The sequence below is a fragment of the Sturnira hondurensis genome, unplaced genomic scaffold (genome assembly GCF_014824575.4).
Source record: "Sturnira hondurensis isolate 20B ecotype Veracruz unplaced genomic scaffold, ASM1482457v3 Scaffold0004257, whole genome shotgun sequence".
Classification (NCBI taxonomy): domain Eukaryota; kingdom Metazoa; phylum Chordata; class Mammalia; order Chiroptera; family Phyllostomidae; genus Sturnira; species Sturnira hondurensis.
The window spans coordinates 6,113,058-6,140,853 of NW_028076888.1; the positions used below are offsets into that span (position 1 = coordinate 6,113,058).

At 60.4% G+C, this 27,796-nt stretch overlaps 2 protein-coding genes across 3 annotated transcripts in view; both read right to left on the reverse strand.

The window, feature by feature from the left end:
• Positions 1 to 1,664: 1,664 nt before the first annotated feature.
• TMEM201 (transmembrane protein 201) lies at positions 1,665 to 23,748 on the reverse strand. 2 transcript variants are annotated; one of them, XM_037045304.1, is made up of 11 exons: positions 23,481 to 23,748; positions 16,993 to 17,113; positions 16,174 to 16,368; positions 14,785 to 14,961; positions 13,369 to 13,721; positions 12,607 to 12,810; positions 7,514 to 7,746; positions 5,902 to 5,973; positions 5,049 to 5,348; positions 4,249 to 4,386; positions 1,665 to 3,433 (listed from the first exon to the last, which is right to left on the reverse strand). In XM_037045304.1, exons 1-11 carry the CDS (start codon positions 23,591 to 23,593, stop codon positions 3,336 to 3,338), a joined length of 2,004 nt encoding a protein of 667 aa, XP_036901199.1. In that variant the 5' UTR covers positions 23,594 to 23,748; the 3' UTR covers positions 1,665 to 3,335. The 2 variants fall into 2 exon arrangements, with proteins under 2 accessions (XP_036901199.1, XP_036901200.1); XM_037045305.1 differs by lacking the exon at positions 23,481 to 23,748 and adding an exon at positions 20,517 to 20,666.
• Positions 23,749 to 26,569: 2,821 nt separating this feature from the next.
• The window catches only part of SLC25A33 (solute carrier family 25 member 33), a 29,474-nt gene continuing 28,247 nt past the window's right edge, over positions 26,570 to 27,796 (reverse strand). Inside the window, exon 7 of the mRNA XM_037045306.1 lies at positions 26,570 to 27,346. Within this exon, the coding sequence (XP_036901201.1) occupies positions 27,144 to 27,346 (203 nt within the window). The 3' untranslated portion in view covers positions 26,570 to 27,143. The remainder of the gene's footprint in view (positions 27,347 to 27,796) is intronic.

A 27,796-nucleotide genomic window follows, 5' to 3' on the forward strand; every position in this document is an offset into this window, starting at 1 on the left:
ATCAGCCCGAAGAGGGGCCGGGAGCCATTGGCATGCTGCCTCTGGCGAGGGGGAGTGGGGCGTCAGCGGTGGGCTTCCCACTTTTCTTGTTAAATCAGAACTTTTCCTCACCTAGATCCTGGGAGACAATGTGCCCTTTACAAGTACGACTGGAACTTGGGTATTTTGACCATCGCCCCCTCCTCCCAACGAGCAGCCTTGTAACTGGGGGCAGGTACCCCGAACAAGGGTCGGCAGAAAGACTTTCTACAAACACTGGGTACTTCTGTGCCTTTCTAGAATGCAGCCAGGCAGCACGGAGGAAAAGCTTCGGACTCTCGACAAACCTCGGACAGAAAGATTCCGCTCTCAAGAACCGCCCTGAGTGAAGCTTCAACACGGCAGACACAGGTGCCCGACGAAGGTGCTCCTGCGCCCCAGCCGTGAGAGCAGGGAGGGCTGACGGGCCTCCTGGCTGCTTGGCAGAAGGCACAGGTGGCTGTAAAACGCGCGAGGAGGAGGGCTGCGGGGCATGGAAACAGGCTGGTGATCAAGTGCCGAGGGTCCACAGGCAGACCCCAAACCAACCCCAAACCCTGAAGCCACACACTGAGAAGGGAGAGCAGATGCGTATTTTAGGTCATTTGTTTGATCACTGACAACACGGACACGCCGAAGGAAACAAAGCCTCGCAGAAACCGCACCTGGGGGTCAGAGCTTCCCAGGCCCCCCCCCCCCCACTGCGTTCCGTCACAGCACTGGGCCAGGTGAGAGCTGCTTCTTCCTCAGCGTGCACCTGCACTCACTGGAAGAGGGGGCTTCCAAGTGGGCTTCCTGTGAGTCCCAGATGTCACAGCCTCAGGGGACAAGGACCCCGAGGTCAGTGGATTGGAGGTGTTTTGGGCGCCGCCTGGCCCTGCTGTCCCAGCCAGCCAGCCAGCCTCTGGGCGGAGTGGCTGGTCCTGCCCTGAGAACTCTGGGTCAAGTTTAGAAGACACTGCCCAGCTGCCCTCCCTGGGGGCCTGGGCCAGGGAGTCGCTGACTCGAGGCAGGGCTCCTGCGTGCGTCCTGTGGTGTTTGAATCATGCCCCTGTGGCCTTGGCTGGCAGTCCTGTTCCTTCCAAGTTGAACCGAGGCCCGCAGCTACACAGGCCGGTACCCTGGCACCCCAGCTTAGCACAGGTCCAGTGCAGAGTTGCCAGGGGCTTCATCAGTGCCCGCCCCGCACCCGCACACACCGGGCCATCTGACGCAGCCCAGGCTCTAGGCCTGGGCCAGGGGTCTGCCTGGAGAGGCTGGTGTGGAGCCCTGCTGCTGAGGCCACACGGAGTGGGCTCAGGAGAAAACGAGGTCTCTGGGCATGGGTGACCCCACCCCTGGCTCCTCACGGAACACTCGACCTCAGCTGGGCCCCCCCACCCCACATCGGGGTCCTTCTCAAATGGCCCGGCTGCAGAGCAGATAAAGACAAGACAGAATGAACAGTAGTTCAAAGGTCGGTATCTCTTTTGGTTTCCTTTTTTTGTTTTTGTAAAGAAAAATAAGGTTATGTTTTTTGTTTAAGCAGAGCCCTTCCTGCCCAGCCTCCCCCACCACCCCGGTCCTGGGCAGGAGGGGCTAGGCCTGTTGGGGGTGGGGGGTGGGTGCTCAGTGCTGGGCCTCCTCCGGGCCAGAGAGGAAGTGCATTCGAGAATGGAGTTTGGCTTTATTAGGCAAAAAATAAAGTTAAAAAGTTGACACACACGCCCACTATACAAATGGGGGCCAAGAGACACCATCTCTGAGTTGGAACCATTTAGGGCAGTTGGACTCAGGGTCCTGGTGTGGCCCCTGGCCCCCAGGTCCCCTGTGTTCTGGGTGGGGGCAGGGCAGGGGACAGGCAGCTCTCCGGACAGGAGTGGGGGGAAGAGAGGGAGAGGGAAGTCAGAGCAATCTCCTTCCCCACACGGTAAAAAAAATTACTAAAAAAGCACCCAAAGCTTAAAAAAACGAACCCTCCCTTGCAGGGAGACCCAGGGGAATCTGCCGGGCAGCACAATGCCTTACCCAGCAGACACGTGTAGAAAAATAAAATGGAACTTTATCCCTGAATGACAGAGTGAAGACCTTCCTCCTGTCCTCGAGACCCCCCTAAGTCCGAGTTCATCCAGGCAGCCAGTTCCCCCCCAGCGGCACAGACGTGTGCACCAAATGTGTCACACACGCGCTACCCTACTACCAGTGTCCGAGGCCCGGGGCAGCAGGGACAGGGGTCTGACACCCACTCTCTCTCACCCCTCACAGCTCTGTGGGGGTCCCTGTGCCAGACCGAGCTCCCTCCTCCCTCCCCGAGAGGCACGTTGGGATCCCAGCACCAGGGTGAGGGGGGGGGGCACACCTGCAGTAGTGGTCAGGGAGCAGTGGCAGGGACGAAGGGGAGCTGGGGAGCAAAGCCAGCCACGGTGGCCTAAAGACAAGAGGTCACACTCAGGCCACGGTGACAGCAGAACGTAAGGGGAGGAAGAGGGGTCTTTGTGGCTGAAAGGAGCCAGGTTTGGGGGATCGGGTCCAGTCTCCTTGGTGACTGGCGGGCTGCCCCGGGCAGTCCCACAGCTGAGGGTCGGGCGAGGCCCCTGAGGCAGCATGTGAGGCCGAGGCCCTGCGTAATTTCTCAGGGTGACGAGGCTGCTGCCTGGGAAGGTCACCAGAGGTAACAGAACAGGGGTGCACTCGGGCAGAAGGGGGTTTGGGGGTGAGGTGCTGACTAGTCGTGAAGGCCCAGGAATTGAGGTGTCCGGGGCCAGGGACCCCCTGCCCATCAGGACAGCTGGAGGACAGGCCTGACCAAGGCCAGCAGAGGGGGCAGGACCGGGCATCGGGTGCTGGTCCTCAAGGGGACCTCCACATGGAGGCTGTTTCCACTGAGAACAGACGACACAGGGACCAACCCTCCTGCCTCCCCAGGGAGCCCGTGGGACAGGCGCCGGTGGGACAGGGGAGTACAGTACCACGATGTGCCCACGGCCATGGTGCGGTCAGGGGCAGCCTGCTTCTGCTGCGGTTACAGGGCTGGCGGTGACCACGCAGGCAGGGCAGGACCATGGGGAGGGGCCCCAGGGCTGCGCAGCCCCTGGGGGGGTCCCTGGCTTTGGGGCAGCACCAAACACAACTGATGTGAGTCCAGAGGTGGGCGGGGGAGGGCGGCCTCACAGCCCAGCCCAGCCCCACAGTCTGGTGGTGGGGGAGGTGTCCTGAGGCCAGGACTCCACGCAGCTGGGTCCAGGGTCCGGGGGAGAGGCTCTGAGGCGGCAGTGGGGGGCAGCAGCATGCACCTGGACACGCCCTCTGGGACCCTGCAGGTGCCAGAGGCCCTTGGGTCAGCGCAGGCTCTGGTACAGGTAGGCCGAGGTGAAGAGGGCGTTGGCAGCCAAGCTCACGGCCAGGAGGCCCTGGACCAGGGAGGGGCCAAAACGACCTTTGAGAAAGTGGAGAGACTCAGTCAAAGGCACGAAGGTCAGAGGATGGACCCAGGGTGGGGGCGCCTGTGCAGCTGAATGTCCCCTGGGCCACCAGAGATGCTGCTTTGAGGACCGAAGGTGCCCCCCTGCCCCAGCTCCTTTCTCCCCACCCAGAAAGACACCCCGAAACGGGGTTGTCTGGTCAGGTCATGTCTCCCTGAGGGGGCCTTGTCTCCTGAGCCCATGCCACCAGGCAGGCACTGGCCAGGGTGTCCTGCACTCCCACCCCGGTGACGGGGGCAGGGACATGACCTTGCTTCACAAACAAGGGGCTTCAGGTAACAAGGCCCCAGCCCAGGCCTCAGAGGTCACAGCCGACTGGGGTCCCCCACCTCCCCAGGGGAGAGTCAGTGCTGACAGCTGAGCACCTGCTCAGAGGCCTGCCTGGGAAAGTGGGGTCTAATCGAGCAGCCATGGGCCAGACGTGGCCACGCAGCACTTGACATGTGGCTGGGGCAGCTTTCATGTCAAGTGAAACCAAACTTTCACTGTCACCAAATTTTAATTTTCTTAAATTTAAATAGCCACCTGTGATCAGAGGCTGCTGTAACTGAGAGCACAGACTCAGACCTAGTCAGAGGGTGGGGCTGCCCCCTACTGGGCCACAGGCTGGGTCCCCCAAGGTGCTGGGTCGGTTACCTAACTGTCCTCCGTCCCTAAAGGGCCCCTCGAGGGTCTTTCTGTGAGGGTCCCAGACTGAACGGGAGGTGATGGTGGCTGCAGACCCCAGGCCCCCACGCTGCCCGGCGTTCCTCCTGAAGTCGGCACGCACCTGTCCAGGCAGCGGCCCCCTCGGAGCACCCCCTGGTGGTGGTGTCCACCACACAGGTGGACGACTGTGAGGAGTCGTCCTCCTTCTTGATGGAACGGCTGCTGCAGGCGCTGCTTCTTTCTGGCACCAACCTCATGTCTGCGCAGAGAAGGGGTGTCTCAGTGGGTGCGCCCAGCTTGCCCCCAGGGCAGGACAGCCCTCCGCTGTCCCGTCTGACTCCCCCACCTCAGCTGCTGGCTGCCAGGGGGCTGGGAGACGAAGGCCACAGCAAGGGTTCCAGGTGACGGGGCAGGGGTGGGACGAGGACCCTCCGCCTGCCCTCCCACCAGGCTGGCCAGGGCTCAGGGCCAGTGGGACCAGATCTTCTGCATCGTAAGAGCCTCAGGAAACCTGCACATTCATGGGAACATTCCAGATTTGCGAGGCTGAGGCCTAATTTTAATAGAATTTAAATGCTTTGCAGACCAACATTATTTGAGCAAAACAAAAATATCTGCAAGCAGGTGCAGCCTGGCGTGGCATGACGTGTTTCTGACCCATTGGAAGGAACAGAGAGCCTTGCAGGTCAATTGCAAAACAAGAAAATAAAGTCAGTCAACAAAGAGCAATGTCCTGGAGAGTTCAAGGCCATGGGAAGCCAGCCCAGGGGTTCCTGGGGCTTGGGAGAGTGGCCACCCACACTCAGCTAAGATCCAGGGTAGGCCACCACCCCCACGCCACCCCCGCCCTGGCACTGGTCACGAGGTACTCTCATAGCCCTGCGGGCCCTGCTGCCTCCAAGGAGGGGTCGGGGGGCGTACCTGGCGTGTGCTTCGTGTCCTGTGCCGGCTGCCTCTGAGGGACCGGGGGTGGCTCAAGGCTGAAGAGGCTGCCATTGTGGGGCAAGTGTCCATCGGAGCTGCTTGGGGTGCCTGGAGCCTCCCCGGGGGGTGACGGGAACAGCAGCAGCTTCTGCCCCTTCAGGTTGAGCCGGGCAGGGCTGATGAGGGGCCTGCGGTGGCGCAGAGAGCCAGAGCTGGAGGCCACTGAGCCGGCCACGGAGGGCGCCCGGGAAGGGAGTGGGGAGGAGGGGCAGCTCCCCGACAGCAGGGAGAAGTAATCTAGAGGGCGGGAGGAGGACAAAGACAATGCCGGTGAGGTGTGAGCGTTTGAGATGGTTACGGTAAACGTGCCGCGGCTACTCCGTTCCGTTAACCCAGGGAGAAGGGCTGTGCACAGATTGGGGGCACGGAGGGAGGAGGGGCCTGAGGGACCCTCAGCCGAGTCCCCTCTGCCTCCCGATTCTATCAGAGCCCCTGGTGCCTCCCTCAGCTGAGAGCAAGGCCCGGATAGACACCAACTCTTAAGGCTTAAGGTCAGCTCACCCACGCCCTGCTGATGGCAGGACCCTGAGTATACACCATCTCCCCCAGAGGTCACTTATTGATAAGGGCGACAGCAGTGCATCTAATCCTAGAAACGACCTCCACCATCTCGAAAAAGAGGAAACTGAGGACCAGGGGTGTCAGTCACTTGCCCAGGGCTGCAGAGTTGGGAGGCACAGGGTTGGGGTCTGACCAGACCCCTAACCCTAACTGCCCTGCGTCCCACCCGCACAGGGCTCTGGAAACCCCACCCAGCTTCCTGTCCCTCCGCCTGACTCCCTGGTCTTACCTGAAACAGGAAGCTCCCCAGCTCGAGACACCTGAGACGGTGGGCGGCTCCCACTGAACAGATAGCCCGAGTCTGCGAGGGAAGGCAGGCGATGCAGGTCAGGCCTGCAGAGACGACCGGCACCCACCTCCTTACCCGCCGTGGCCCCAAACTCGACCTGCACCATCCACACCCCTCCTTTCACCCCAAAGGCCAATGAACCTGAGTCATTTCAGTTTTTAAAAGACAAACCGAGGCAGAGCGCCCACCCTCTGGCAGTCAGCCACCCTCTCCCCCGCCAAGACGGTTGGCCAGAGGCCCAAACCCGCCGCACCCCCACCCCGGCTCCTGCTGGGCGGCTCCAGACAACATCCCTTGGGCAAGGGCCAGCTGCCAGGCCGCCCAGGTGCCCCCGTCCAGGGCAGCCCACGGCCCCCCTGCTCCAGCTGCTGCTCATGAAGAGCCCAGGAGGCCCCATGAGCACCCGGGCCTGAGCCAGGCCAGCTCTCAGCTGCGACTCGCGTGCAGACACACAGGAGCTCTGCTAATCAGTGGTTTCCTGGCAGGGCACAGGCAGCCGCTGTCTCCCAGCAACTGGGCCACACGCAGTTACCCAGATGCGCACTCCACGCGACCCGTCCCTGCAAGCTGTCCCTCCAAGCTGTCCCTCCTGCAGTGTGCCCATGTGATGCTCCCTCCCTGCAAGGACCCCCACCTGCACACAGCAGGGCCACGGGCCTGAGCAGGGTCTGGCCCACCTCTCAGCAGCGGCGGGACCCCAGGCACGCTGCGGAAGGAAACTAAGGCTCAGAGGGGTGTCTGGCTGAGCTGGAACCCCCACCTGGCACAGTTCCCGAGGGGCTCAGGTGGGACAGTGACTGCGTGTCAGCAAGCCCGAATGACCAGGAGGCGCCCGCATTCTCTGAGGATGGGGTCCTGCCCAGCAGCCTCAGGCCTGAGACCTGGGGATCCTGCTCCAAGGACCCCCGGGGTGAGGCACACCCCATCTGCGCCAGGCGGCTGCCCCAGTACAGAAGTCCATCTCAGACACCGCGCAGCACTCTGGGAAGGAAAAACTGGGTTGCATTCACAACGGCCTTTCTAGGAGAGCCTGTGGGAAGGGTGGAGCAGGAGACAGTCTCTGTGGCAAGGACCAGGTCTCGGTCATGTCAGGGTCCCCATGCAGCCAGTGCTCAGTCCATGCGACTGACCAGCACTGAATCCTGCCCCTGGGACCACACCCAAAGGCCGCAGCAGGATTTCCAGCCCCCGGGCCTACCAACAGCAGCAGGGACAACCAGGGCACGGACGGCGGTAAGAGCGCCCCAGAGAGTGCAACCTGTGCTGAGCGCCCACTGGGTGCTGCTGCCCTGGCGAGCACTTCACATCCATCGTCTCGCTGACCCTTAGCCACCCATGGGCGGGGCTCATTTTTCTTGAAGGAAACTGAGGCTCAGAGTGGTGAAGTCAGTGCCCCGGCTCAGGGCAGCTCCTGAAGGGATGCAGCAGGATTTGAACCCAGCGCCTCCCATTTTCACTGCAGGAGCCCCAACTGCCCAGCTTGTACGCAGCCAGAGCCCGTGCCCAGCTGCCCTGGTCCAGCTCGGCCCGCCGGTGCCTGAGCGCCTCTTACCTGCTCGGGTCAGAGAGGGTAGGGTTCCCAGTGAGAGTGCCCGGCTGAGGCGGCCCGGGAGTGAGGAGGGCGAGGCCCGCCGGGGAGACCGGAACAGCTGCTGGTTGGTGAGGGGCAGGAAGCCGGGCGGCGTGTGGAGCAGCAGAGACGGAGAAGAGCCTGTGACGCTTGGGCAGGGGATGGCCAGGCTGGGGCACGTGGGGAAAAGGCCAGTGGGGTCTCCGGGGAGGTACCTGCAAGAGCCCATGGGCAGGGGAGAGTGGAGGAGGGTCAGCGTGGGGGGCTCTGGAGGTGGCCTCTGCCCAGCGTCTGCCCCCACCCCCGTGCAAGGTGGGGCCTGAGTCGGGGTCCCAGAGGAGGCGTGCGTTAGTTGAAGCGGAAGAGCAGTCCGACCACATTCACACCATTAGGATCGGGTGGCTGGGAGGTGCCAGCATGACCCACCCTCCCTGCATGCCCCCGCCAATCCCCCTCAGCGTCACAGCAAACTAGTTCCACTCCAAGTCTCGGCATTAAAGTGACACTGTCGCCCTTGCCAACCTCACGCTGACCCTCCGCCTTGAAGCACCAACGCTCAGCCCCATGCCAGGCTCGGTTTTGGCCAGTGGGCTTGGGCCCCTCCTCGTCCGGTCTGCTCGTGCCCAGGGCCTCCTGACAGTGGCCGAGCTCAGGGGGCCCTGCTCCCTGGGAGTCCAACTGCGCTCTCTGGCCTCCGACGCTGGACACTAATCTAAAGCCCCTTGTAGAGCAGGGCGGGTGGGGTGGTGAGGCTTAAGGTCCCCAGGAAAAGACACACAGCACACAAACCAAACTCGAACTTAGAGAAGACCCGTAAGCAACCACGAGGCTGCCCAAAAGACGGAAGGTGACAGTGTCTCTTTAACTCGAGAATGGTACAGATCACACAACAGGACCTGGAGGCCCCAAGCCGGAATGTCAACCATGCTTCTGATTAAGGCAACCGATTACAGAGGGGGAGGGGCAGAGACAGTTAATACATTAGTCCGCCCACCATCTGGACCGAGCTGTGGGAGGTCCAGCCTTACCTCGGTCCCAAGGGGCAAATGAGCCCATAGACAATGTGCCGATGACGGGCACGCTGGCTCAGGCCCTGCAGCAGAGCCGGGGTAGCTAAGGAACCCACCCGGGCCCATCTGGACTGGACACCGGGTGCCGGCCAGCCAAGCTGCACTCTGCTGAGTGCCTCGCCATTTTTCACCCTCGTCCCTTTACACAACCCTTGAGGAAAGTGTAGGGTCGGTGCTGCCCTCCTGGCGATTGTGTGACCTCTTTAATGTCTTTCAAAGGACCAGCAGGTCTCCGGGACTTCAAAACCAAAGGCAGGTCCAGGGTTTGGGGACGTGGAGAAGTCAGGGCAGGAGCTCATCGAGCCAAGCTGCAGAAGGGTCTGGACCCCCTGGCCGGCCGAGGCCGCACATGCTTGCACTGCGCCTGCTGACCTGTCCCGGAGCCTGTCCGACAGCCACCTCCTCGCCCTCGGGACACCTGGGGAAGGCCCCACCCTTAAATGTCATGACAGAATTCAGAACCACCTGTCAAGAGGGGGAAACGCGAGGCCCCACACGGCAGCCCAGGCACGCCAGGACCCGAGATCAGCTGGCTCTGGTTGTACACAGAGCTGCCCCTGCGGAGGCCACGCCTCCCGGAGGACCAGGCACGTCCTGTGGAGCGGCAGCCTGACCAGCACAGGGTGCACCCAGCCCCTCCCAGCAGATGGCAGCGGGGCAGAGGTGGCTTCCTGCATCTCCTCCACCAGGCAGTCCTCCTGAGGGCCACCCCCATTAAGCAGCAAGAGAGGGTCTGAGCCAGCTGCCAGTTTCACGTGGCACAGGTGCTGTCCCATCTCTGATGCCACTAAAAACGCTCGCACTGAGGGGAATGCAGCTCTTCGTTCTAACCCCTCTCGCTGTAACACCCAGTGACATCAACTACCGGGTCTTTGCAAGGTGTCAAGTGCAAGCTCCTGCAGGGAACGGTCCCCCAGGAGCCTCCTGTTCAAGCATCCCCATTTCCACCAGCCCCGAAAGCTTCCCTGGAGCCGACACTCCCTTCGCCAAGGCCCCCGGACTGCCCTGGGCTCTCCAATCCCACCTCAGGCAGACACCCAGCCCAGCACCCAAGTCCATCGGGACAAAGGAAGGGCTGGGCGCTTGTACTGTGTCCTACCCGATACTGTGAGGGACGTCGGTCCAATCCGACCAGATCCCAGTCCAAGGCTGGGGCGGAAGGAGCAGGGGCATTTTCAGCAGTTCACTGAGACGGGGAGAATGCCACCCAGCAGGGCGCTCCAGGACAGCTGGGCCCCGTGCCTTCTGGTGCCCACGTCACCAGCTCCCCAACCTGGCTCCTGTGGGCAATGCCTGTGCCCCAAGGTCCCCACCCTCGGCACAGAAACCTCGGAAGGAACGGGAGACAAAAAAACAAAAAAGACGCGGTACCGGACGCCCACGGGTCAGAGCAGGGCCCCGGAGGCATTTATTTAAAATACAGCACAAAACACTCGGGCCTCAGACGGAGTTGCGGTTACAGTGATTAGAGTCGCTAGACAGTCATTGGCAGTTCCGCCGCCGACCAGAGGGGACGAGACACTCAGCACAGTCACTGCGGGGACAGGCTCCTCCCCGGGCCGGCTGCTTGCTCCTGGGCGACTGTTAGGGAGGTGCCTGCTGGGCCCGGGGTGGGGACCCCACACCCGGAGGGAGGAAACCACCAGGGTATTTCCCTCGAGTCTTGGGGACAGAGACCCCTGGCAGGGGCGACACATTCGCAGTTAACACTTCCCAAGCCCAGTGCTGCCTGCACTTCCTGGCTGTGCCAGTGACATCCGAAGGTGCCGAGTGCGCTCCAAGTAACGGCCATCTCAGGGGCAGACAAGTCACTGCAAAGTCACACAGAACCCTAAGGCGGCCAGGAAGCCTTCCTCTGACGAGGCTCATCTCCCGAGGGCGTCCTCCCACCCCCGCCAGTGGGTAAGGCCAGGCATCTGCCCAGCAGGGCTCCTGGCCAGCCAGAGAGCTGGTCATGGTTATCATAAATAATTTAGCTTAAATACACACATACACACAGATGTCCCACGTCTACTCACTGCCCAGAAAAGCAGTAATTAGCATCACGCTGCCAGCTTCCCAGGTGGACTGGCCGGGGTAGAAGGCCACCCCTGCGTCTCCCTGTCTGGTCAGCGTGCCTCCACCTCACCTCCACGCAGACCAAGAAGGCAGGGCCTCATCTGAGGCTACACAGCTGAGCGAGGGTAGCTCCTGACCCACTGGGGCCCTTCACACGTGGGTGCTGGGAGGGCTCTGGGATCAGGAAGGGCCCTCCTAGGACCCCTCGAACACGAGCATTAGTGACAATGGGCTCAATGCTCTCTGGGACCTCATGTGGCATCTGGCTGGGGCTCTGTCCCATCTGCCCTGCAGGCCCAGTTGGTTGGTGGCCCTGTGAGGAAGGTGGCCCTCATGCCCGTGTGACCCATTTCTGCCTTCCCAGGGCTCTGATGTGCAGCATGGAGAGAGGCTTAAGCTCAGAATGACGAGCGGCAGGACATGGACCCTGGAGGGACTGTGTTGCCTGCTTAGGGGTCGCCCTCCTGCCCTGCCCCTAGTCTCCAGTGTGTCCCTGCCAAGGCCAGCACTTTCTCAGATGGCAAACTGAGGCTGGGGACAGCGGAGACCTGCAGGGCCACACAGCTAGCAAGCAGGTCTGTGCCACACACCAGCACCCCCTGGTGCCACCCCCGACAGGGTGCCGGGTCCGAGAGGACAGTTCCCTGTGGGCTCTGGAGTGGCACTGGGCCCCCTCCCCCCGGCCCAGGGACAGTGAGGCTGAGGCCCCTGCGGGCTCTGTGCCTGCCCCACTGGAAGTGGAAAGCAGGAGTCTCAGTATCCTCATGAGGGGCTTCGTGAGGGACCCCCCAGAAGAGTGACAGGCCCGTGACAAAGTGACAAATGACCTGGTATCCTCATGGACCTGCACATCCCCTGGGCTGCCTATCCTGTGCTAACCTCGAACAACTGGATCGTCTTCCGGGCACCATATGGAGGGGCGAGCGGAGAACTGGGGACATCCCCGGCACCAGGGTGGTGGCAGCGCCCATGAAAGCTGTTCAGGCCCCACCATGAGGCCCGGGGTCCTGACTCTCCAGGGCAGAGTCAAGAGCCTCCAGGAGGGGAGGCAGGTCATGTGTGCCCTGGTTCTGTCTGCCTGGCCCAGTCGTGCCGAAGAAATAGATGCATAAAGGCCTTTTCAGGCTCCCCAGCCTGGACACACTCCCACCAGAGCTGCTAAGAAACCTGCTGACCACAGCAGATGCAGGATGTCCCACTATTCACCGTGAGAAGAGCCTTGCCCTACAAACTCAAGGTCAAGGCCAGTCTGGGAATGGGCCAGTGGACCCAGGGGGCAGCCCAGACTCCTTCTGGCTCCACCGGCCTCGGGCAGGCTGGCCAGGCACTGGGCAGGCCCAAACGGACTGACCAGGGAAGCAATGGGGGATGCAGTGCGGCTGTCCTCTGGGCCCGCTCAGCGGCAGCTGCCCGTGTCAAGTTGCCCGATGGTCAGGCCATGCAAGGGCCCAGCCTGCAGCTACAGGGGCCAGCCTGTGCCAGGAGCCCAGAGAAGGGGCTGGCGAAGGGAGGAGCACACGGCAGGCCCACAGCCCTCAGCCCAGTGTCGGAGGCAGGTCAGGGTCTGAGGTCAGGATGGGGACGCCTACGGCTGCCAGGGAAGCCAGGGGTCTCGGGCAGGCTTTGTGGGCGTGGTCTGTGTTCTGGCTTCGGGGCAATGAGGGGTCTTTGGCCAGACAGACGGTGGCAGTGGTGAGCAGCTACAGGCAAGGTCTCGGGTTGGGGATGACTTACGGGTGTAGAAAGGAAAGGGGAAGGGGCAGACCTGCCTCCTCTGGGAGGTGGAGGGGCTGGGCCAGGCCTGGGGGCGCCAGGCTGGGCAGGACTGGGAGTGAGGCGGGAAAGAAAGACTCAAGGCGGAGGAGTGCCCTGCCTGGGGCCAGGGACCAAGCTCTTGGGCTGTCTGTCCGTCTGTCCTCCCCCCGCAGTCACTGCTGCTTCTCTGACCTTCGGGGCCGGAACCTCCGTGAGCCTGTTGCCTTCCTTGTGGCCACGGCTGCTGTGAAGCCCACCAGGCAGCACAGGGACATGGTGCTGAACTTGAGCGTGTCCAGCCAGCTGGGCGAGGCAGTCTGCAGGTACTGGCTGGCCAGGTGCAGCCCCAGCAGCAGGACCCACAGGCAGGCGGAGAAGGCGTCAACCCTCCGGAGCCTGTGGAAAGGCGGCAGGGAGAGCGGGGCATGTGTGAGGGCCCATCTCAGCAGGACAAGACCCCTCCCTGTCCTGCCTCCACGTGACCCTGCTCAGAGGACAGGTTCCAGAGCCAAGAGGAGCCCGTGGGCCTCTCAACCCGCCCCCACCACGGCCACCCACATGACTCTGAGCGGGTCAGTGTTTCCCCTGAGCCCAGCGCACTAGCCGTACTGTGGGGCTCAGAAACCTCCCCCAGAGCCACCGAGATGGTGGGGACGTCGCTGGACCAGGGTCTGTGCCTGCAGCGGGCGGGAAGGCGAGGGGCGAGGCGTGGGCCCGGGGTCCTGCGGTGTGTGCTGCTACTCTTCCCCCAAAGCCAAGCCATTTGTTTGGTTTTGCCCACCAGACTCCCAGCTGCGGGGAGGAGGGACACGTGGTGTTTTGGCCACGGGCTCAGCCCAGGGCTGCGTGCCCAGCAGACCGCCTGGCTCCGCCCCAGCGCTGTCCTCCCACTGAGCCCTGCTCGAGGATGGTCTCCCCACGACCCAGTGGCAGAGCCGCCTGGCCCCCACGCACCTGATGCGGCCGGCCAGCAGCATGGCCAGCAGGCAGGTGAGCAGGCCCAGCATGACGACGCCGGTCTGGTGGCTCCGTCCGAAGGCCCAGGCCTCCCGAAGCTTCTCCGCCCCGTGCTCCGGAAGCAGGCCCAGCAGCTGGCGCCAGCCCTCAGCCCCAAGGGCAGTGCCGTTGTCGGGAGTGGCAGAGCCATTGCCACCAGGGGGCAAAGCCGGGGGTAGGGTGCCCCCCGGGGCGAAGGGGTCACCAGCACCATACAGCGTGGTGGCCAGCAGGAAGGCACAGGCCAGGAAGGCGAGGGCCCGGAGCACGATGACCTGGGCCGGGGCCTTCACTGCGGACGAGCAGAAGCTCTGAGGGAGGGAGATGCTGGTTAGCAACACGGCCAGAGCCCCCAACAGCCTGGCCGGTGCCCACCCTGCACTCGGGGGTCTGGCCAGGGCCCCATGGCACCCACCGAAGAACCCCCCGCCCCGAGGCCTGGTGAGCAGCGAGGCCTACTTCACCAGACTCTGGTCAGCTCTGCTCTGGGCTCTGCGCCGAGCCCCCGGATGCCGGTTCCAGGTCTCGCCCCAGTGCGAGCGTGACCATGTGGGGGCGGGGGCTACCACATTCTTACAGGTGGCTTTGTCATACTATGGCAACCTTGTTCTTTCAAATAAAATTTTCAATAACTTGGCCAAATTCTCACCAAAAACCCTTACTATGACGTTAACTGGGATTGTAATAGAGACAGAGACCACTCTGACTAGAGTTAACACACACTTCAATGAGTGGTTCAGTCCAGAAACACGGCGGTGAGGAGGAGACCGCAGCAGGTCCAAGTGTCCCGCTGTGCACGCACGGGCGTGTGGCTGGGGCTGTGGCCATGTGGCCAGGCACCTGGCTGCAGACCAGAAACCACAGGCCAACTGAACACAGGGCACATCTGGGGACCCGAGTGGGTGGGTAGGAATTTCTTTTTGGGGGGTGGTTTTTATGTCTAAATCTACTTGCTACTGTATATTAAAAACTGGGACATTCCACTAACTAATACTGTGATAAAAAATCCCAGCCAAACTGTCCTGGGCTCAAACCCTGGTGCCTCGGCACACGGGGCACGGGGCCCCCTGTGGTCACCACGCCTCCCCTGTGGTGTCTGTGGCCGTGAGCGGCAGCCGCGGAGCTGGGTGTGGGGCCACTACAGGGTGCCATGGGAACAGATGCCAGGCGCAGGGAAGTGCCCAAGCAGTCGGGCAACACAGGCCCTGGCAAACACGCAAATGACAGGTGGGCCCCAATACTAAGCCACTCTTCCTGGGACGCTGGCTGCGGCTGCTGGCACCAAGGGGCCTGGGGACAGGGTAGAAACATGCCCCATGGGATGGCGCCTCCCTGGGAAGAGGGTCTCCCGTGGGTACCCCGCTCCTCTCAGACCTGCGTGTGGCTCTGGTCCGCCTCCCGGCGCTTGAACTGGTGGCTGAGCAGCAGGGCGCGCAGCTGGCGGTTCTGGTGCTTGATGTAGTGCTCGACGGCCGCCTGGCACGGCCTGCACAGCTTGTACGTCTGCTCCAGGTGGTGCCGGTACACCTCGATCTCCTCGTCATACCTGCCCTGTGGGGTCAGGGGGCAGGGGCTCGGGGTCTTTGGCTCGGCTGAGGCCACCCCGTCTAGTGTGTTGGACCTGAGCTCACTTACAAGTGGGGTGACTGACCAAGGGCAAGCTGCCCCCCGATCCTGCTTCTTCCACTGCCCAGCAGGACAAACAGCATACTGAGCACAGTGACAGTGGCTACCGGGGGGTAAGGGCTGGCCCGGGCCCAGGACACAGCAGGGACCCACAGTGATGGGAGACACGTCGGTCAAATTCTATGCTCCAGAGGATGCCCGTGGAAGCCAGGGCCTCTCACCACGATCCCTGCTTCAGGCCCTGCGCCTGGCCCAGCACTCCAGGGGGTGGCAAGCCGAGGAAGAAGAGCTGGGCTGCTGCTGCCCAGACTCGAGCAGGCAGACTCCCCGGTCAGGGCTCTGTCCTGTAAACCGTGGGTCTAGAAAGCACTAGGGGGCCCCGGCTGGTCTCGATGGGAGCTACAGGGTCCCCGGGGTTTCAGGAATAGCCTGGAAGACCAAGTCCGACCCCTTTCCTCCTCCTAAAGATGCGGCAACGCTCCTCTGCCCGTTTCCAGGGCAGCCGATCACCTCGGTCTGCAGCAGCCAGCAGGCTTCTCGGTGTGACCTTACTTTGCGGAGACCAAACTCGCCAGGAAAGCTGCCCTGGTTGCCAAATCAGACGTATCCCCTTCTTTTGGCAGGTTCCCCACCTTTCCCTGCCTGGCCCTTGCTTCCCTCCCGCTGTCCCTGACCCCAGGCTGGGCCCTGGGAAGGCCAGTGGCTCTAGGTCTCAGCTCCTGAGGTCACAAGCACCAGTCCTCAGGTGGGAAGGCAGGGCCAGCCAGGTTAGAGGCTGGCCAGCTCCATGGCAGACCTGAACTCCTACCACCCAGCCTCTCAGCAGCGCCCAGCTCCCCACCCCTCCTGAAGTCCTAGCCGGAACTACCTGCTATCCAGCACAAACCCCTCTGGACCGGCAGACTGTAGCTCACCACAATGTTCCTAGGCATGGAGCCAAGAGAGGAGGGACCGCGAGGCAGAGGGGAGAGGAAGCGGGCTCTGACTGGCGGCGGAAGACGGCACGCCCGGAATGTGGGGCCAGCATGGGGAGGCGCCCCTCGGGCACTGTCAGGAGGGCCTCATGCGTGCTTTCCTCGCTGCTTGGAGGCAGCCCAGGCCCCCCTCATCCCCCCAGCCACCCCGTCCCGGACTCACCTCATCGCGTGGTGTGAAGGCAGCCAGCTGCTTGATCTTGGTGGTCTGGTGGTGGCTGCACCTCCTACACAGCAGTACCTGGCTGCTCACCCACTGCTGGGGCTGTGGAGGGGTGCGGGGGCTGGGCGCGCTGCTCACCACATGGTTCAGGTGCTCCAGGTACTGGGCGGGGATTGGCTTGTTGTAGTCGCCGTTCTGGGGGAGGAGGGACAGAGTTGGTGGGGAGCTCGGACCCAGCGGATGAGTCTCCACGGCAGCCCGGGTGGCAATGCCTCACGGAGGGGCAGCAGGCCTCGGATGGTCCCACCCTTTCCACGAACAAACAGTAGAAGCTCTTCTGCCACAGAAACTTTGACAGGAAACCCGGTAGGCGAGCTGCTGAGAGGGCAGCTCCCGGCAGGAATGCAGCTTGGAGCTGCGGCGTGGTGCAGGCACCTGCAAATGGGGGCCAGCGACGGTGGACCGAGTTCTCATGGACCCCAGCCACATGCGCTCATCTGTGTGGTGGCTCGGTGGAGCCGAGCTGTGGGCACAGAGATTGTGTGGCCTGCAAAGCCTGATGTCCTCCCTGACCCTTTGCAGAGAGCCCACCGGCCCCTGGTCAGGTGCAAAGCAGAGAGAGTGCATGCGCTATGAAACTGGGGCTGAACCCCAGCCTGCCAACTTCAGCGGTGTGACTCAGGACACATCACCTCGGTTCCCTGGGCCGATTTCCTCGTCCTCAGAGGACAGGTGCAGGGCCAGGGCTGTGGTGAGGGCACGAGCCTTCCAGGCCCTGGACGGGACAGGGTGGGAAGAGGGCCCGGGGCCGGGGCGCACCTCCTGGAAGCCATTGTACTGCTCACAGTGGGGGCAGTCCCAGCAGTTGCGGTTCCCATAGGGCACCACTGTGTCGTGGTTGCAGAACCAGCAGTTGACGGTCGTGTGCGTTGGCCGTGACCTGCGTACAAGGGAAGAGCTGAGTTAGCAGGAAGGCATCGGCACACCCCTGCCCTGAGCACGGAAACCAGGGAGGAGATGCTGGAGGCAGGACCTGGCAGGGCGAGAATCCCGCCTGGACGTCCTGCGTCCACCAGAAGGTCCAACACCGAGGCCACGAGGCTTCGGCCTCAGCCTTCCAGGAGAGGCCGCCGCACCCTAGGTGTCCGGACACTCACCGGACCCCTGGGTTCCAGCATGCCCTGAGGGGACCTAGGGCCACCTGTCCCTGGTATCTCAGGGCTCAGGACTGGAGGCCGACAGCGATCAGGGTCTAGGACCAACTAGGAGGCTTCTGGGCTCCCGGGCTCCTCCCGAGGGGAGAAGCCTCCTGTGTTTCACAGAAAAGACGTCACTAGGAATTCGGGCCAAGGAGGCGGAGGGGTGGGGACTGGAGACAGCTGCTTGGCCTGGGGCCAGCCCTCCCTGCTCCAGAGAGCAGAGTGGGCAGGCCACAGCAGCCTCCCCGGCCACATGTGCGGTGACAGGTGGGGTCTGAGGGGTAATCCCAGCCCATATGCCAGGGGATGCACGCCTGGCCCCTCCTGCCCCCCTGCTGTCTATGGGTGTGCACAGCCACTGCCTGGCAAACCCCTCCAGTCCTAGGAACCTCGACACGCAGTGGGGGACGGGAGGCAGCTACGTGAGCCCCAGGGTCCTGGCCAGGCCACCTCCAGCTCTGGGGGTGCCGCCTGGACCCTGCTGCGGTGGGCAGCCACACCCCAGTTTCTGGATGTGGGCCCTGGGGAGCCCCTCCTCTGCCTGCCTAGGGCTTCATTTCCAAGTGTGAAATCACAGCACCCAGGGCACCTGTGTGACAAGATTCCAATGACATATGACACACAGAGGTGCTTTGCGACACGCAGGGCCAGCTGTCACTGTCCTGTCCCTTGAGAGCAGAGCTCTGACTCCACATGTTGTGGCTGCGTCCTGCCGGGCCCCTCTACCAGCCGCGGGCAGGCTACAAGAGGTCTCCAAGCTTCAGTCTCACCATCTGTGTGCCGGGCACAAGAACACCCCCTCACTGGGGACTGAGTGGGGGAGGTGCGCAGAAGTGCCTGGCCAAAAGGCTCAATGAAAGGTAGTTACGTGGGCAGGGCAGAGAGAGGAAGAGGCTCAGGGAAGAGCCCTCCAGAAGCCCCCTCAAACCAATTCTCCCCCATGCTGGAGATGGACGGAGGAGATGGAACCAGTCTCTACAGGGCAGGGCCCAGGGTCCACAGAGGACAGCCGGGATCGCCCCCGCCCCCCCAGGCCATGTACGCCCCCACTGTGGGCAAAGGGCTGTCAGGTCACAACCTGTCAATGGAAAGAGCAGCACCCTGGTCACAGGAATGGCCTTTGGGGGAAGTCATTCTGCCCCCTGGGGATAACGGTAATCCCTGCCCCAAAGAGAGGCTACCCAAGAGGATTAGGAAACGTGTGAGCCTGGGAAGCGGGTCACCGCTTAGCACCGTGACAGCTTCACTGGGCTTCATGCAAACAGCCTGAATGGAGGAGGCTCAGCCCTGGCTGGAGGTGTGGGCACCACTCCACCTGCTCAGATGCCGGCACCTGGCACCCTGGCAACCTCTTTGTTCATCAGCACCTGCTTCACAGGCTTCTCTGTACCCTCGTGCAGGGCGTGTCCCAGTGGGTGGCGATGCAGGCGGGTGACCTGTATCACCTGCCCCCTGGGGCCCTTCAGCCTTACAAAGGGCCCTTCAGCCCTTTCACCCCAGAGCCCCAGCACACCACACCCAGCCTTGGGACTGAAGCCAAGCAGAGGAGCCACGAAGCCCATAAATAGAGAGAGATGAGGAAGGGGAGGAAGACCCCACCCCGGGGAGCAGTGGCAGGTGCGCAGCCCCCAGAAGTCACCATTTCCGCTCAGAATCTCCAGCTCCGTTGCTAGGGAAATCAGCCTGGCCTGGAAGCCGGCAGCAGGGAGGGAGGAGTATCAGCCCTGGTCCCTGGGGCTAGCGCCTCCAGCTCCTGTGCTCTCAGTCTCTGGTAATTTCTTGCCCAGGGTGTGTGTGTGGGGAAAGGTCCTCTCTCTTGGCCAGAGTGACAGCCAGGGAGCTGTCTCCCACAGCCCCTCTGGGTCAAGCCCTGCAAGGGTCTGTGGGCCTGTGAGAAGCAGAGGGGCCAGCAAAGCAGTGGGGAGCTGGATGTCAACCGTAGCCCCCGTGCCGGCACAGGGCCTCCCTCGCTTCATGCATATGAGCAAATGTGAATTGTGTCTGGGGGCGACAGCCAGCAGCCGATTTCACGGCTTGGCCCTGGGGTCGTGGCCTCTGCGCCTCCCATCCACCTCCATCCGGCCTGCCCTGGGAATGTATGGGCCCATCTGTTCTGAGCCAGGGTAACCCTGGCCTTACTCTTTTGCTCGGGAAAATGCCCCTCAGCTCTCCGCGTGAACCCCTCACCCCTCAAGTGAACCCCACTTTTCCCCAAGCCAAAACCTCTGCCCCAGCAAGGCCCTAGGACCAAGCGCTCTTAGTGAAGAAGGTCAGATGTGACAAGACAGAATGTCCCCTTGTGAGGAAGCGTCGGTCCCAGCAGGTGCTCACCCAGCTCCTGCTGCACGGCCCCTGTGCTGAGCTCTTGGGCTCCTGGGGAGGAGCGGTGTGTGTGTGTGTGTGTGTGTGGGGGGGCAGTGGCGAGCAGCATGCTCCAGACCAGCCCTCGGGAGGAAAAGATGAACACAGACCCTTAATAACAGTGTCACCCCATCCGCCCCGACTTCGGATGTTGAATACAACGAAGCTCGTGTTCTCTTATCCCCCGGTTCCCTGCAGGTGCGGGGAGGGAGTGTTCGAGGAGTGAGACCACCACCGAGGGCTGCAGCTCCAGGCCCTTGGCCCAGGACCCGGCCAGAGGCCGGGCACCTGCTGAGGTCTGGCGCTGCACCACGTAGAGACATGGGGTGGGGCTCAGAGTTCAGGGGAGGTCAGTGTGTCCCCTAGTTTTCACCAGGCCGAGAGGTGCCCAGCCTCCTCTGAAAGGGGCAGAGCACACAGCGGTAGACCCTGGGCGTGTGCGCTGGCCTGACAGGGTCTGGAAAGTGGCCTGGACGAGTCAGGGACGAAGAGGTCAGCCTCTGGCGGGGCCCCCCAGTGACACCCTGGGCAGTCTCACAGGTGAGGGGCTCCTTGCTTGCCCTTCTGAGCCTGAAGTGGACAACACATGTCATCCCAGCCAACAGCGAGAATCCAAGGAAGTGCCTTCTGCAGTGACGGCGGCATCAAACTGTCACCAGGAACCAGTGGGCCTCTGGACAGACACACCTCAGTCCACGGCAGCCCCACCACCCCAAGACAGAAAGCCCCAAGCCCACCTCTCTGGGGGCAGACCTGGCCTGGAGCGGGCGGACCCCCACTCACCTCATGCTGACTGAGCCAGGCTTACAGAGGGGCAGAAAGGAGCAAGCTCTCCTTTTCCGACCTGGACACGATGACGAGAATAGTGACCTCGAGGGGCAGCTGGTGACAGATGCCACAAGAGAGAGGCCAACAAGTGGAGCATCTGCTGTCACCCTAAGGCACGGGTTTGCTGGCCAGCAGGGCAAAAGGAACAGATGGCATTCAAACAGGCGGGGCCGCTGGGCAGATGGGTGACCACCCAGTGTGCGTCCAGGGTGCAGCATTCCCTCGGCCACAGTGTGGAGCCAGGAGAGCACGGAGGGAGGGCTCTGCTGCTCAACCCCAAAGCTGCCTCCCCTCCATAACAAGCCAACAGACACCTCTGGGTGCTGTGGGTGGCCCCTGAGGTCCCAAGCCAGGGACATGCTGGCAAGGCTGGATCCTGGATGCAATGCAGAGCAGCAGGGTCCAGGGGTGGGATGGGCTTGGGAAGCCATGTCGGCTGCCCAGACCCAGGGTGAGCAGGCCCATGGGCGTGTGATTTGGGCTTCCACCTGTGCCGGTGCTGACAGCCCTGGGCTCCCATGGGTGCAGAGGGCAGCCAGGAGTTCCAGGCTTGGTTAGGGGCTGAAGGGCTGAGCAGCTGGGTGCTGAAGGGCAGGAAGCCCAACCCACCAAGCCTCGTTTCTTCAGCTGTAGAAAGGGGAGGACGGTGGCACCTGCCCCCCAGGTTGCACCGGGTGGCAGCATGCACGTGCTTCCCCAGTGAATCATCGTTGGCACTGAATCATTCACAGTAACCAGGTCAGGAGAACTGCACAGGTGTGGAAGCCCGGCAGGCCCTGCCTGAGGCTCTGGGAGCACTTCGGGGAGGGGACCTCTCCCCACGGCCCCTTGACCAGTCTTCGCTTCACCTGTGCTGAGCCCGCAAACGCCCACCATGAACAATTCTCCTCACGTGTCCTCCAGAGGGTCATTCAAAAAAAACCCCTTGCTGCAGCCAACGCCATCAGTCTTCTCTGTCCCAGGGTCCCCCTCCCTGGGGGGAGAAGGGCTCAGTCTCTGTGGGGCTGGTCTCGTTTCCCATTGTGACGGTGGCCCATCTGTGACCCCCAGACAGAAGCCAGTGCTCTCTGAGCACCTCAGAGCGCCCTGGGAAGGGAGGGTCCTCCTCAGCCCAGCAGGTCCCCAGGCCACCAGACCCCTGGTGCTGCTGCAGTGCAACGCCTCACAGGACCCTCCTGGCTTCCCTCTGGGCCAGAGGGAAGCCAGGACTTGACCCAGAGGGGCTGTGGGAGACAACTTCCTGGCTGTCACTCTGGCCCAGCTCTGTGCAAAGGCCCCGGAGCCCGGTCTCTGGGAGAGGGAAAGCTGTGGCTGGCCGCCTGAGAACGGCTGAAGCACACGACATGGGAGCATGCTACATGGTCCGAATCCAGCCCTGCTACACGCAAAGGAGGTGTGGCACAGCTGGGGACAGCCTAGGCTCTGCTCCTCGAGGGACACCCCCTGTCCTGGGTTAGCTGGGAGGCAGCAGTGTCCAGGACACAAATTTGGGTCCACACCTCTGTGTCAACATGCTCTGGAACTTGAGCAAAGCACTTTGCACCTCAGTCCCCTCATATATAAAATGACTGGTTTGAACCAGCTGGTCCCACAAGCCCTCCCAGCTTCCAGAAATCAGGATGGAACTGGGACACTAGAGATGTGGATTGTCAGGGACCCCTTGAGTTGGGGCTGCTTAAATCTCCAACTGCCCTCCCTCCTCAGCCTGTGGGTCTGAAAACTCCTGCAGATACAACTGATGTCCCTCCTACCCGCCCCCTCGCCCCCCGAGCACCCTCACTTCTTTTCCTCTTGGGTGAGAAGCAGTACATGCTGGTGGTTAAGGAAGAACAGCCAAACTATCCAAGTTCAAATCCCAGCTCCACCACTTGTGCCAAGTGGCTGTGGGAAGGTACCTTTGCATCTTCCACCCAAATTCTGAGCTTCACATGTTCCTTGCTGAAGCAACCCATCCACTGTGTCCCCAGAATGTCCTCACAACTCTATCTTTTCCCCCTGTCCCCTGGGAAGGTGGATCAGGTGGGGAGACAGTTGGGCAGCTGGAGTCCCTGCTGAAGCGAGCTTTTGGCCGTGATGGTGGAGGTCCACCAGGCGGCTGGCTCTTGAATGGGGGCGGGATGATCTCTGAGCGGAGCCTGGGCTGGGGGCAGGCCTGTGGGCTGGCCTGGGGGCAGTTCAGCAGCAGCCCCAGCGCATTGGGAACACCTCTGAGGTGGACCAGGCTTTTCCTGCTCTTGGAAGCAGGATGTCCCAGCGGTTAGGAATGCAGGTTCCAGGGCCAGACCCCCTCAGATGACACCCTGACCCCTCCAATTAGTAACAGCTTACTTAAGCTCTCCTGATCGTCAGCTTCTCTAGAGGGAGCAGGGATTCTGACTCTTAAATGTGCTAACGTGAGATTAGAACGCCGGAGACAGTGTAGCAGACCCGAGTGCCACCTACTATCCTGCCACCCCGACGCGCTCTTGAGGTCCAGGGGCGGGGCTGAGGGTGGAAAGCAGCCTGAGCGCAGTGCGATGCCGCTGGGTTCTCCCGTGGGGACTGGGGAGCCCGGGTGGGAGTTCGTGGGGCGGGGGCGGGCGGCTGCAGATTCTGCGGCTTGGCCAGCACAGGTCTCCGTGGGGGAGGAAGTTTGTAACCACGTGATAGCTGCTGTCGCCCACACCGCATTCCTGGGGTCCCCAACCCACTCCAGAGCCGCCTCGGGATAAGCATTTCAAATCCGGTCTTTTGGGGGATGGGGACGTGAAGAGCATTAGCACGTGGGTACACAGGCCCGGCCCCCCCACTGCAATGCCGAGGCCTCGCTGGGCACCGGTACGGAGGCGCTGTGAGGCTCCAGACCCGCAGAGGCCGGAGGGCGGCAGGCAGGAGGCTGGGGGGCGACGGACCGAGGCCACATGGACCGCACGCACTCACCTCCGCACGATCCGGTAGAGCAGCACGCCGGCCGCGGCGCACGCCGTGACCCCCAGGCCGCCGGCCAGGCCGGCCGTGGGGCAGCGGGCCAGCAGCGCGCTCACTCCCTCCATGGCTCCCCGCGCGGTCGGCGGGCGGCGGGCGGCAGGCGGCGGACAGTAGGCGGCGACGCGGGGGAGGGCCGCAAGCGAATCGCGGGGCGCGGCGACGCGCACCTCCTCGCGCCGTGACCTTCGTCGCTTTGTAGCCGGCGCGGGCCCGCCCCCTGACTCGGCGCGCTCCCGCTGCGCAGCCAATAGGGGAGTGGGTCGAGCCTGGTGGGCGGGGCGCCGGGGGGAAGTGGTGGCCCGACCCCGCCCTCTTGCGGCCGGAGGTGGGTTGTGGCGCGGAGCCCGGCCCCGCGCATTCCGCTCCCGCTCTTGTCCGCCAATCTTAGCATATCTGGCTACGGACTGATTGGAACTAGCCATTGCTTCTGCTGGTTCTGTTTCCCCAACGCCTAGCCAGACGCGGCCGATGTGTGCAATGCTGGTTTGCTCCTTAACACACTTCCACTGCAGCCACGCCAATGGTTAAGAATAATTTATAGAAACGGACCAGGTTGAATAAATCACAGGACAGCCATGCATCTGAACATAATACAACCATTAGAATGTCAGAACTATAGGGACTGGACTGGAGGGATGATACAATGTCCAAAAAGCAACATGCACATTAACTTTGACACTATCCGAAGTTAAGTAGAGGATGGTTAAATGAACTACAGTTACCTCCAGGAGGTGGGATTAGCAGAGAAGATTCGTTTTATGCAGGTGTTTTTAGTGTGATGGATTTTGACTAAATTACTTTTACAACTGAAAAGAAAGTAGTAGGAAATATTTGTATTTACGAAATGTTTCGGTGATCTCACTTTTCCAGTGTATTGGGGGTCACTGTTAAAGTTCTCACTGTTGCGGACAGCAATGGGTTGTCGGGTTTCCTGTGACAGGTCAATCTGTCCCACACCCAGTCGCGGGCTTTAGTATAAAGAGTCACCTGTGGAGGGGGAAGGGAGCCCACACGGAACCTGGGGCCCCTAGAGTCTGCATGGGAAGCTCCTCATTCTCGTCAGAGCAAAGGCCTCTCTTGGCTTTGCAGCCTTGCCGCTGGCCCCAGCCTTGAACACACAATGAAGGATCCGCAGTGAAGTTGCCCTCCAAGCAGGCGGCGCCGTGCTTAGGCGCCATGGCCTTTCCGAGGAAGCTTCAGCATCTACATAGTATCCCACTCACAGGGTGGGCTCAGTCCTGGGCGTGGCTGGTTCCAGTGCAGCTCTGTGGGGACCATGCAAGTGGTGCACAATCCTGAAGGGAACTGAATGGAATGGTTCGCTGAACTTGGCCCCCAACTCCAATCATTTCAGATTCGGCTGCCCCTGCGACCTGCCATCCATCTCTTCCGCAGGCAGCACGGACCTGCTCTGCTGCTGGTCGGCTTCCTGCTGACCACCTCCGAGACTTCAAGCACTTCGTGCATGTCTCTGAGCCTCTTATTTGTAGAAAGTGGACGATGATAGTAACTGCCTCATGAGGTTGTTGGGAATAACTTAAAGGAGAAGACATACACCCTACACAGTGAGGGTCTTTAAAATCTTTTACATATATGTATTATATTACTTAAACATAATAAAATCCCAACGACTAAGCTGGTGGAGAACAGAGAAAGAAAGCATGGGATTTCTCCATGAACAGCTCCAACGGTGGCATTTCCCACTAAAATCCCGACAAGCCCCTTTTATGAAGGAAGTATCCCTTTTTCCTGCCTGTTCTCATCCAGCTTTTGGGCCCACGTTGCTTGCATTTCAGTGCCCTGATGTTGGAGAAGCAAGCAGAGAATTAACTTGGACTAGATCAACATCGAATTTATTAATTTAAATAAGTGTAAGTGAAAATTACTTCAAAATAACTCTTACCCAAACAGTGAATATTAAGCAACCTAATTTTAAATTTTCATATTAAAATCTTGAGGAAAAAAATCAAGTTTTAATATAATATTAAAACAGGAAGACGTTGCTAAGTGCCACTATCAAAGTCATTAAAATGAGGTTCTGGCCCTGGCTGGTGTGGCTCGGTAGATTGAGTGTCAGCTCGGAAAGCAAAGGGTCACGGGTTCGATTCCCAGTCAGGGCACATGCCTGGGTTGCAAGTCAGGTCCCCAGTAGGGGGTGCATGAGTAGCAACCACATACTGATGTTTCTCTCTCTTTCTCTCTCCCTTCCCCTCTGTCTAAAAATAAATAAAATCTTTTTTAGAAATAAGGTTCTTAAATAGAAGTCTCTTTACAGTTACATGTTTTGGAAGCACTGAAGCATGACTGAGCACACTTGTTTTGACTTTTACATAGTTGTCAATAGTTGAAGAAAATTATACCAGAGAGCTCACCACCACCGAACAACCTCCTTTGTGATGAAAGGCAAACAAAGTTACACTCAATTTGAGTACGATTAGAAAATACCCTCCTCATCCCCACCAGAGTACTGCACCTGTTCGAACTCCATGTGTGGCTGAGTCGCATCTTCCCGGATACTCAGACTGAAAAAGAACCCCATGGGCAACACGTGTGAAGTCCAGGGAGAGAGCTGAAGGAGGACAGTCCATCTTACCTGCCTTCTGTCTTAGCTTTTGTCCCATATTAAATTTCCTTTTAAAATGGCGGGGTAGGTTTGCAATTCTGGTAATTTCTCATTTCTAGGATTAAAACATTTTTTTTAAACTAGGGTATTTAAACATCACTACTACTTCCAGTCAGGTTAAATGTGAGCTCTCCACGGAGGGGCAATCAGCCTGGGTCACGCTTCTTCCCCCAGCAGCGGCTACCCGCTGAGAACAGGGCCCACACCATCAGAGGGGCTGCATCTCTCCCAATATCCCACGTTCACGGCCGGCCGCTCGCGCGACTGCACTCCGACATCCCTACACAGCACCTGGGCCTGACTAGGCTTACCTCCTGGAATTAATACGCAGGGACGAGGCCACTGGTAAACAGTTCGGGAAGATTCTCGCCTTTGGTTCAAACCAGAGATAGAAGAGAACTCCAGGAAAGTGCATGTGGTTTAAAATATTTAATGTCGGAAAGTCATGGTTTTTTTAAAAAGAAAACTCAGCAGCCTGAAAGCTTGGATTGTCAATCTGTATGAGACTGGGGAACGCACAAAGAATAGCTAGGACGCCTGTCCCATCTGCCCAGTGCCACCAAAATGTGACGCCCCCTACCTGTCCAATGCAATACCTGACAGGTCACAAAACAGCTGTACTTTCACTTCGGAGGTTCCACCTGCCTCTTAGGGTTACGTTCCACTGAAGTCCCACAGTTTCCAGTACAGTGAACACAAAGGAGGACACAAGCCAAATTTATACTTAAATTAAATAGCATGATTTAATTTAGTTGCTGCTGAATCCTGAATCCTCTTAAGTTAAAAAAAAGTTATAATTAACTATTAACGTTAATGAATTTAAACCTTCCAGAAAACATGAATCCAAAAGGAAATGTCCAGCAGGTGACATGAGCCACATTTTTTGTGGCCTTTCCTGTTTCGGTCTCGAACATTCTAAACATCAACGGAAAAAAAAATTTCTCTATTGAGTTTTTCAGTTTTATTCTCCTACAGCACAATTCTCTGGCCTGTTACTGAGGACGGTCGTCCAGCAGGTACACAATGAGCTCATAGGTGGACAGCACGATGGCGGTGTTCGGGATCTGCCGGATGAGCTGTGCGAAGAGCCCCCTGTAGAAGGCGAGGTAGCCCTCCTCCCGGAAGACCAGCCGCGCGGTCTGCACGAAGGACTTGTACTTGGTGCCCTCCTCCCGGAGCCGCGTCCTTATGACTTCTGCAGAGAGACACACATGCTTTATGCGACAAGTAAACTGCATTCCCAGGCCACATGAGAAGCCATCTCAAAGGCCAGCTCTGCCAGACTGCCACCCCAGCTCCTGTTTGGACAGAGTCGTCGCAGAGATGATGAAAAGGAAGATCTGTTTAGAACATTTTCTAACTCCGGGAGATGGCCAATTAGGGATGTATATACAAAGGGACAAAATAACTTGAAAGGGATTTTTAAAATCTGAGTTTGAATGGGACTTAATTTTAAGATGGTTTCTGATTTTCTACTCCTGATTAAGCGAACACTGTAATTTCACTGAAGCTGAAGTTTGTATTAAGTAGGGCAGTATCTTCCCCAAGACTTTCTTTCCAGGCACTCCCCAGCATTCTCCTCCTAGAACCCTTCTCAGCATGGACCACCAGCTCAGATGCTGCCTCCTCCTCCTTCTCCAAGCCT